Source organism: Tupaia chinensis, unplaced genomic scaffold (assembly GCF_000334495.1).
Source record: "Tupaia chinensis unplaced genomic scaffold, TupChi_1.0 Scaffold143814_1, whole genome shotgun sequence".
NCBI lineage: Eukaryota > Metazoa > Chordata > Mammalia > Scandentia > Tupaiidae > Tupaia > Tupaia belangeri.
In genome coordinates, this window is record NW_006203664.1 from 34982 (window position 1) to 45686 (window position 10705).

The following is a 10705-nucleotide window of genomic DNA, read 5'->3' on the forward strand; positions in this document are numbered from 1 at the left end:
GCACACGGGCACATATACCCGGCCTGATTTTCAAGCTACTGAGTCTGGGACTTGAACCACAGTCGGCCATGTGGGAGTCCAGCACCTCAACTACCATGCCACTTGCTGTCCCCAAGAGCCAAGTTTTATATAAAAATGTATATTTATTCATTTTATTTAATATATACATATATGCAGTTGTCAAAAAGCTCATCAAAAACTATGCACGAATGCCACATTTTTGTGCACAAAAAGAACTTGTATTTTAATTTCATTTTCCTATGAATTTGTTGAAAGGTCCTGATACATGTGTGTATCAGCATGTGCTAGACATAAGGGCTTTTGTTAGGGACTTATAAACACGAGCTCATTTAATTCTCCAAACAGTCCTCGGGGCAGCATTCCATGATGCTGAAGCCACATGGGAAGGCCCCAGGTTCTTGTCCCGAGGTCTCCCTGCACACGCCAGGCATCCTTGTGCCTTCCCGTGATCCTGGCTGGTGAGGTGGAGGGTAGGATCGTGGTGTGAAAACCCTTTGGGTGACTTCGCTTTGCTTGAAAGTAGAAATAAACACATTGCCAAACCAAACAAAAATCTCAAGAAGCAGAGACTATCGTCATGGCCTGCATTTTACAGAGAGGAAAAATGAGGGACAGAGAGTAGAAAGCCATGCCTGGGGTTCAGAGCCCTGTGCTCTAACCACTACGCTGTGCTGTGTGTGTGCATGTGCACACGGGCATGTGTGTGTGTGCGCGCACTGGCTTGCGCATGGGGTGAGGGGTATCGTCAACTGACTCTGGCATGACTTTCCACGGGCCGGAGTGGAATGGAGGACAAGGACGAAGAAGTGGCAGATGCAGCCGGCCGGCCCTAGTTCTGTGGTGAAGAGCTGGGTAATGGAGTCAGATCCCACACACCGGATCCCAGCTCCAATCCTGGCTCTGGTGGCTAGACAAACAAACTCGGCTCCATGTGTATGTATGTGCGTCCAAAATCCCAACGGGATAGATGGATGGAGGAGATGGGATTGTGGCATGACCACTCCCCATCGAGGGGTGCTTTCTCTTTCTACGGTGAGCACAGGTGCCCTCCGGCAAAAATAAAAACAAAAAGAGTAGCAGACTCGGGGACCTGACCCGCTGTTACCAGCCTCCTGACCCAGTCCGGCTCTGCCCACTTCCTGCCTGTCTGCTCACGTGAGCCAAGGGTCAAGAAGGCCCAGCTGCAGCAGGGACAATGGTCCTCTCCCATCCCTGTGCGCCATCAGGAAAATCTGTTAGACTGTCGGACGAGGGGTTGAAGTGACAGGCGGAATGTGAGAACACGTCACTCCGCTGCTGTTCTTCATGTCCAGAGAGACACAGAGATGGAGAGGCAGACAGGCATATAAGGGCCTAGGGGAGAGCCATGGCTGTTGAGAAATGGAAAAACAGAGAGAGCCCAGACGGAAAGGAGCGGAGCCAGAGAGACAGAGAAAGGGAGTGGGGGTGGGCATCTGAGAGTGAAGCTGCCGCGAGATGGAGCTGGGTAAGTCAAAGCTGGTAACAGTGCAAGGGACCGAATCCCAGGGGTCCTCAGGAGTCTGATTTAATAACGCTTAGAGCCAGGGTTTCCCCTACTCCCAGGTGTGGCCCTTTACTGGGGCGTGTGGTGGAGCAGGACTGGGCCAGGTGTGCGTGTGTCCAGTCGCCCCCTGGGCTGCTGGTCTGGTGTCCCTGGAGCTGGAGACAGGTGCCCAGGTTCTGGTGCCCTCCCCCTGCATGAGGCCAGCTGCCTTCCTCCCCCACCAGTGCCAGTGTCAGGTTCCGGGCTGTTCCCTGGGGGAACTTTGATCTGGAAAGAATGAGAGTGACCGATCTGGCTGCTGCCCAGGGCTCAGCCGTGTCACTGAGACCTGGCCTGGGCTGCCCCTGCTTCCTTCCCGCCCACTGGGACACTAAGCGGTTTAAGAGGCACAAAGGGGTGTCTTTCCTGCTCGCCTTCCCTCCCTGCTCACTCGGTCACCCAACTGCTCATTCACTAGTTCACTCCTTCTTTCCTTCAGGACCTCCCTCCCCTTGAGCACTCACTGAGTGGACAAGTGAGACAGGGTCTTGCCCCTCGGGGAGCCCCAGCCTGACAGATTGGCAGCCATGTAGACAGGCCTCAAACGGGGACCCCCACTGGAGAGACACAAGCCCTGCTTTGGACAAGGCAGATAGGGAAGGGGAGGAGGGATGTATTCCAGTGAGCGTGATGGGGAGAGTAGAGGTGAGGGGTGGTGACAGGCTTTATCAGGGCGGGCTTCTCAGAGGAGGTGGCATTTAAGCTGGGCTCTGAAGACTTCAAGAATGAGCAGGAAAATGTCATGCAGTGTGGCAAGTGGAAGGGATGCTTCAGGCTTGGGGACTGGCACAGGCCCAAGCTCAGAAGTATGAAAAGGTTTTGTGGGTATGACGGGCAGCTGAGAGAGGGAGGCTGGAGAAGGGCGGGGGCCTGATCAGCAAGACCTCTAATGGCACTCTAAGGCACTTCGCTGTTCCGGGAGAGGGCTGATGGGCTGCGGAAGGTTCTGGCAGGGTCAGTGTGTGAGAATGAGATGCCTCCGGGGCCTTCCCGAGGAGAAGCTGCTGTCCCCCAAGACCTCCCCTCCAAGTCCCCGGTTCCAGTTAGTCTCTCCAATGCTTCTGAGGACCCCAGCTTGTCTACAGGTCCAGGCCCCTGCCCCGGCCTGGCCTCCCCACCCCCATGGCCCACTCTGACTGACACGGCCTTTTGCTGGGCTGAAAGCAGACACTGCTGGCCTGCCGGGCCCCTGGGGAAGGCCCAGTGAGTGGTGAGTCCTAGCCTGGAGCTCTGGCTCCTCTTGTCCTGGAGGCCTCTGAGCCAGGTCCTATAAATAACCCCTCCCCCAGCCTCTTCTATGTGAAGGGGGAGGGGAGGCAGGTCCCGGCAGGGCTGGAGGGACCAGAACTTTTGGTGGGGAGTTGTGGAGCGGGTGAAGGGAGAAGGAAGAAGGAGCCCAGAGTTCGAGGCCCAGTTCTGCTCCCCCTCGGTGTCGGGCTGCTGGGCTAGGGCAGCCAGGCTCTGTGGGGCATGGAGTGTGCGTGCGGAGAATGCTGGAAGAGCAGGGGCTGTTCTCTTTCTTTCCATCTCTGGGCAGGTTCCCTCTGGAGGCCCAGCAGTCTGGATGTGAGCTGTGCAGGGCCCCTTCTATAGTCCCCAGGGCCCAGGACACACTGCGGCAGGGTGCAGTTCTGGCCCTGCTTGAACAAGTGCCTGCTCTTCCTGGACATCAGTCTCCCCTCCTGGCTCTGCAGCTCTCAGGGTGGGGGTGGGGAGCTGGGTGAGTCAGTGTAGAGGCCTGGCCAGGCCATGGGGCCAGGGCTCAGGGGCTGGGACCCAAGGGGGAGGATCCTGGAAATGGAAACTGTGAGCCCAGCGGCCTTATCTGGGCTGGAAGCAGCTGTCTCCACCTCACAGCCTCTGCAGCCCCCTTCTGCAGGGGGAGGACAGCAGGCCCCTCCAGGGGGAGTGGGTCATGTTTGTTCTCTGGGGTAGCCTGTGGGAAATTCCTCCTCACTGGCGTCAAGAGGGCCCAACGTTGGTCTAGGAGGACAGGGCGCTCTGTTCTCTGTTACCGCCCCCCCAAATCAGGACCCCCTTTAGTATTTTAGGGACCAGCAGATGGTGTAACGATTACATCACTGGACTCTCATGTAGTTGACCACAGTTCGAGTCCCAAACCCAGGGGCTTAAACCTCATGCTGGGCGTGTGTGCGTGCATGCCTAAGATCCCGAGAAGAGAATGGAGGAGAAGGGATTGCGGCGTGGCCATCCTCCCGGGGGGTTGATTTCTGTCTTGCTCTCTCTCTGGCAAGTGCACATGCCCTAAAGCAAAAATCCCTCTTAAAAAAAAAAGTGAGAGAATTTTATACACAAGAGTCCCTGTGGAGCAGGCCCACAGCACCCTGGAGCTGCACCCTCTAGAGACCTACTTCTAGGTCTGGTTAGGGTCAGCCAGAGCTGGGGCAGATGATGGACGCGTGCAGTCAGGATCACGACACACACTCGGACGTTGGAGCATATGCACCCACGTGACATGAAGGTATGAGCACACGGGCCACACAGGACACGGCCTGAGGGCTGTGCTGACACATCTCTTGTGAGCATGCATACATATGTGTGCCTGTAAACACATGATGACTACCTATGAGCACACACATTAAAAAACTCGCCTACCCCTACATGGGTACCTCCCCACATGTTCACGCCTCACACACTACATGTCTGTGGAGGTGTGTGCAAATAGCAGACTCCTTGACTCCATCTCTTCCTCTACTCAGACATGCGTGTGCATGCACATGTGAGCGTGATACCTGCACAGATGCACCCTCAGATACACGGGACGAGGGAGAACAATAAAAAGTACACGTGTGTCCGGCATAGTCCTTTGGGAAGGACGGACAGTGTTTACGGGAGGGTTTGGGAAAGGGAGCTGAGCTGCCCAAGGGCTGGCGTTTCTTCCCAGCCTCCTAGGGACCTGGGGCAGGCCGAGCTGTGGGGATTAGGGTAGAGGACAGTGTGCCCTTCTCCTGGGCATGGCCCTGGGTCCTGGTGGAGCTGAGACTCGGGGTCTCCAAGACTTGACCCCCGGCCCTCTGCCCTGCGCAGTCTCCACCATGTCTCCTACCCTCTTCGTATCCCTCCTCTTGGCTGCAGAGCCAGCAACCTGCAGGAAAAGATAAATATAAAGCCCGCGTCCCCACCCCTATGGATCTCATAACAAGGCAACAGTTTCCAGGGCAGGGGCTGGATCTCAGAGTCTGGGAGGAAGAGCAGGGGACGGCAGGTTTGCCCGGGCTGGTGGGGGTGGGCCTGGGGTGTGTGTCTCCTCTGAGGCTCCGTCGGCTTGTTTCCCCTAGCACTGTAGCTGTAGACCACACGAGGAGGGGCTACCTCACTGCTAGACTTGCTAGTGGTTCCAGCAAGCCGAGACCTCCAGGCCTCCTGGGAGGGTGCGGCAGAGCCAGTCAGGGCCCAATAACAGATCCAACCTTGGCTCTTCCTGGTGGAGGGGCTTAGAGGGATTCCCCATGAGATCAGCAGCTGCCTTTGACCTAGTGCAAAGGCCAATATGACCTCGGCGCTAGGCCTGTGAGCCCCCCACGGCTCACAGTCCCCTCAAATGCATCTTCCCTGTGACCCACTTTAGTGAATGGCACCCCCATAACCCCAAGCCAGAATCTGGAAGCCACCTTGGGCTCTTGTCCATTTGACAGTGCTGTTAGTTCCTCTGACTCTATGGGACTGAGTCCCCTCTCCCAGACACCCAGCCACCCAGTGTGTACTGAGCACTCTCACTAAAGCCAGTTGCTGCACCTAGTGTGGGGCAAACAGACGGCCGTGCTCTCTGCGATGGGGCCTGGGGAGCATGTGAATGCATGCGTGCGTATGCATGCCCACTCAGGCGGCCTGTGGGCATGGAGGGTCAGGGAATGGTACCAGATCAGTGGGCAGAGCCCTCTCCTGCCTCCTGTGGAGAATTAAATCATCCCACTATGGCCTTCCTCTCCTCCCCACCATCCCATCTCCCATCCCATAAGCCTCACCTGGGCTCTCCCTGGGCTCTCCCAGGCCCTGAGGGGTCTGGGGATCTCCCAGGGAGAGGGACTCTGGAGGGAGGCTGGGCTGGGAGAAGTAGGATTCATCAGCATGGAGGTGCAAGTGGCCCGTGGAGGTTGGGTTTGCCCCAGGGAGGGTTTGTGGGTGACAGAGGGAAAGGCCAGCTCTGAGAGCTCAGAGCCCAGGGACCACTGTGGTTAAGGGATGAGCAAGAGAACGGTAGCTCAGGAAGGTGGCTAGGAGGAAGAGGCGAAGGAGAGAAGAGAGTGGGAGAATGAGGAGTGGGAGCAGGGCGTGGTCCCCAGGGGCTCCCAGGGGCCACCACCAGAGAGCCATGGAGTGGGCCCTGGAGACGTCTGAGAAGCAATTCCAGGAGAATGGCGCCTCCTGCCAATCTGGGGAGCAGGAGGAGCTGCCCAGAACTGGCTGGATAACAGCACTGCCCTGAGAGGAGGCTGGAACTAGCACCCTCTAATCTAGGGTGAGCCCTGAGCTTCAGTCTTGGCTTTGCATGCTTTGCTGTGTGATCTTGGGCTGGTCCCTGTCTGTCTCAGGGCCTCGATTCCCCACCTCAGACCTGTGATTCTAACCTCCCTAACTGTATGGTTTTGGCCCTAACAGGATTTGGTTTTGTGAGGTGACTGGCAGGGGCACTGAAGAAGTCTTGTCCCTTTGGGACCAGCAGTTAGCGTAATGGCTATGTTGCTGGACTCCCATGTAGTCGACTGTGGTTCGAGTCCCGGACCTGGTGACTTAAACTCACGCCAGGCGCATGTGCGTGCGTGCCCAAGATCCCGAGAGGAGACTGGAGGAGAAGGGATTGTGGTGTGGCCATCCCCCCTGGGGGGCGATTTCTTGCTGGCTCTCTGTCTCTGTCTTTCTGGTGAGCACATTCGCCCTATAGCAAAAACCTCTAAAAATAAAAAAATAAAAAATAAAGAAATAAAGAGAAGAAGGCTTGTCCCCGACTCTGTGCAGAGCCTAAAACCAGAGCTGAGCAAGAGACCGGCAGGCAGCAGTGGGGTCAGAGCCAGGTGAGGGGGAGCTGGAAGGCAGGCACCAGAGCCCCCAGCACTCAGCGGGAGGCTGGCCTCTGGCCTCCGCTTGCAGGCTGACATCAGGGCTGGTGAATGTGGAGGGGTGCAGCCTGGTACATGAGCCCTCTCCTCCCTCACAGCCTGGTACTGGGCAGGAGCTGAGCTGGAGGAGTGTGGGGGAGGAGGCTTGGAGGGAGGGGCTGAGAGGAGCCTCTGGGCCTAGGGGCAGAGCTGTGGCCGCCTGTCAGGGAGCCAGCTCAAGAGGTGGTACCAGTGCCTGGTCCTGCCCCTTCTCTCTCAGCATCATTCTCTCCCTCCCTTCCTTTCTCCCCCTTTGACCTTCGTCCTGATGCTCCTGTTCATCTCTCTCTCTCTCTCTCTCTTTTTAAAGATATTTTTCCAGTAGGCTGTGTGTACTTGCTGGAGAGACAGAGTCAGAAAGCAAGAAATCACCCCGCAGGGATTGCCACGCCATAATCTCTCATCCTGCTCTTGGGATTTTGGGCACACATGCAACACACACATGCCTGGAGTGAGTTTCAAGCCTTCGGGTCTGGGACTCGAACAGTGGTCAGTCATGTGGGAGTCCAGTGCCTTAACCACTGGACCATCTGCTGGCCCCATGGTCATCTCTCTTTCTCTCCTAGGCTCATCTCCAGCTACTGACTCAGTGGTCTGACTGCTGAGGGAAAGGAGCCAAGGAGGATGGTTTGATCTTGTACCATCTGCTTCCCGGAATCCACAACAAACCCCGAATCTCTGTGCCCCAGAAGGTGTCCTGCCCTGCCTGCAAGCAGCCCCTCCAGATAGTCTCCCTTGGTTCTGGAGAGACCCGAGAACTCATCTGAGATTGGAGAGCTTAGATGGATCCTGGCTGGCCGCTCTCTACAATCTGTCACCTCCTCCTCATTAGGGTTCCTGCTGCAGAGACTCAGCCGGCCTGCCTTCTCCTGCAGGATGGGAGAGAAGACCCGGCCCCGCTTGCCTCAGCCAGCTCCTCACAGCCTCCCCTCAATGGCCTGTGTTGGGGTAGAGCCCCGGTGCACAACAGCTGTGGAGCCAGGGACCAACTTGTTCAGTCCCTCCCAAGACTACCGACACAGGTTGGTCCCTGCCTACAGCTGTTACGCACCCCGGTCCTTCCTTGGGTCCTGTGAGGGGAGGGACTGGGCTTCTCTGGCTGAGACCAGGGTTTCTGAACTCCAGCTCCTGTGCTGAGGCCTGCGTGGGCTTCGAATGCTGTCTGGGGCAAGAGCTGCTGCCATAGCAGCTGGGTCTCTCAAGGTCTCTATCAAAGATTCCACCCGGAGAAAGAATGCGGGGAGCGGTCTGGCTCACCCTGTCCAGACGGCTACTTGGAACATACACACACTCACACACACACACGTGCAACATGCATGCCTTTTGGCACTTGGCTTTCTCATGAAATAATTGCTGGAAGGCTCTTTGGATTAGGTAACCCGGCGTTCCTTCCTGTCCCCACTGAGCGGGGCGGGAATCAATGGTCAGCATCTGTTAGGCTGATCCAGCTTCTTTCGGGCAGTGAGGCCAGTCCAGGAGGGTCTGTGGGCTCCAAACAGCTTGGAGGCGGAATGTAACGGGAAAGAGCCTTTCACAGCATTCCTCCTCAGACCCTGTTTTTTCTTTAGGCAGCCCAGGCCTAGGAAAGAACGCTAACCAGGGAAGGCTTTTTACACAGAGATAGACAGGATGTCCCCATTTTGATCTCAGACCCATTTAGGAATATGCATGGAGACCTACAGTATCTGTGTCCTTCACCCTATCATCCTAAACTGTCCCTCCTTCCCTGTTCTTGCGGTGGTCTGGCTGTGTGTGGGTGTGGAAGGCGGGGTGCGACCTGGGCTCAGCCCTGAAATAAGCTGAGCCGGAATAGAGGTGGGAGCCTGGGCCCGTGGGTACGAGCCAGTGGCTGAGACTCTCGTGGGGGGAAGGGGGGGAGACTCTCGTGGAGGAAAGTGGTGGTGGTTATTTCCAAAGCCGCCCATTCCGGGATTTGGAAATTCAACTCTAAACACACCCTTTCCTCCTTGTCTGCCATCAGCTGCTCCCAGAGTCCCTAACAGGGGCCCCTTGGTAAGCCTGGGGCCCCTACTGACCACTGGCAGGAAAGGGACGGAGATGTCCCCAAGTGGGGCTCGGAGAGGGGGTTAGGGCACAATGGCAGAGACAGGGAGAGGCCCTCACACCTATCTCCTTCTCCCGGAGGTCTTTTAAACTTTGTACGTATTAATTTAATATTTTTAAGAAGAATTATTTGATTTAACTCTATTTATCCATTTATTTATTTTAATTTGACCAGAGAGGGGCAGAGTGAGAGTGAAAGAGATAACTAGAGAGAAAGTGAGAAAGCAAGCCGCCAGGTCTGGGACTCGAACTGTGGTTGACCATGTGGGAGTCCAGAGCCCTTAACCACCATGCCACCTGCTGGCCCCTATCATTATTACATTAAAAAAAAATTTGCTAGAGAGCTTGTGAGCTGGCCAGAGAACAGGTAGAGGGGGGAAACTGAGGAAGTGTCTCACAGGTGATGGTCATGCTGCAATCCTGGCTCCTCCATTTCTCCTCTCAGGATTTTGGGCAAGGGACATGTGCCTGGTGGGTTTTTTTTTTTTTTTTTGGGGGGGGAGGTTTTTGCTATAGGGCGCCTGCACTGGCCAGAAAGACAGAGAAAGACAGAGAGTCAGAAAGCGAGAAATCTACCCCCATGGGGGATGGTCACGCCGCAATCCCTTCTCCTCCATTCTCCTCTCGGGATCTTGGGCACACATGCACACGTGCCTGGAGTGAGTTTAAGCCACCGGGTCCAGGACTCGAACCGCGGTCGACTTCATGGGAGTCCAGCAACATAGCCATTACACTAACTGCTGGTCCCTCAGTGCCTTTTTTAAGCCTTTGAGTCAGGGAACCTAGAGCATTGGGCCATGTGGGAGCCAGTCACCTTAACCACCATGCTGTGGCTGACCTTCCCTGCGTGTATTTTTTTTTTTTTTTTTTTTTTTTTAAGGTTTTTGCCATACAACATGGACACTTACTTACTAGAGAGAGCCAGAGAGAGACAGTGAGAGGGAAAACGAGGAATCAGTCCCCCAGGAGGATGCCCCCTCCCCCATCCCATCTCTTCCATTCTCCTCTCAGGATTTTGGGCACGCACCCACACGCACCCAGGGTGTTTTTCAAGCTGCCAGGCCCAGGACATAAACTGCCTGTGGGAGTCCAGCGCCTTAGTCACTTTCTGAGGTCTTAGAACAGGTGCAAGGAATTCCAGGCAAAGGTCCCACAGTGAATATGTGCATGTGAGAGCCCACCGCACAGAGAGGGCGCTGACGGGCACAGCGTGAGGGTCAGGGTGACAATTCTAGGGGCTACAGCTGCTGCTCTCAAGTCTCCCTGAGCAGGGAGGGCGTCTCAACCCCTAGAAGGACCCGGGCCTTGGGATGGAAAGCCGGAGAGAAGGCATAACCCACGGATGTAAAGTTCATTTAGAGGCCGGGGCACTTCCAGTGGTCAAAATTGGCCAACCGCCCCACCCACCCGCTCCCACCCTGCCTCACACTTCTCATCGAGATCGAAGTCTCGGGGGCTTGACTTCGGCACTTCCCCCGCAGCTCCGCACCCTAGGAGAGTCCAGGCTAGGAGAGTCCTTCTGCACCTCCAGAGTCCCCACCCTGCGAGGTCCCGCGGGTCTGCAGGGGCGGTGTTGTCCCAGAGCGGGCCCGGGTCCCGCCCCCTAGGTCCCGCCCCCCGCGCAGCGCCCAGTCCCAGAGCTCGAGGGGCCTGTCCCGCCCTGTGCCCGCCCCTCTGGCCGCCCCTCGGGCGAAGCCGGCCCTGGGCGGCCAGTCGCCTCACTAAGCTGCGGAGCTCGGATCCTCTCCTTTCTCGGATCTGCTCTCAGACTGGTGCTCCCTGGTGGGCCATGGAGCCGGCCCCCGACCCCGAGGAGGGATGCACTGTGCGCAAGGCACTGGGCCGCTACGAGGCGGCTCTGGAGGACGCGGTGCGCGCGCTGCACGAGGACATGCAGGGACTGCAGCGCGACGTGGAGCGGCGGGGGGGCGGGGGGCGG

The 10705-nt window shown here is 56.8% G+C and overlaps 1 protein-coding gene across 1 annotated transcript in view; it reads left to right on the top strand.

The window, feature by feature from the left end:
- Window positions 1–10462: 10462 nt before the first annotated feature.
- Window positions 10463–10705, top strand: part of SMTNL2 (smoothelin like 2) — a 30145-nt gene continuing 29902 nt past the window's right edge. The window contains exon 1 of the mRNA XM_027766989.1: window positions 10463–10689. Coding sequence (XP_027622790.1) covers window positions 10556–10689 — 134 coding nt within the window. The 5' untranslated portion in view covers window positions 10463–10555. The remainder of the gene's footprint in view (window positions 10690–10705) is intronic.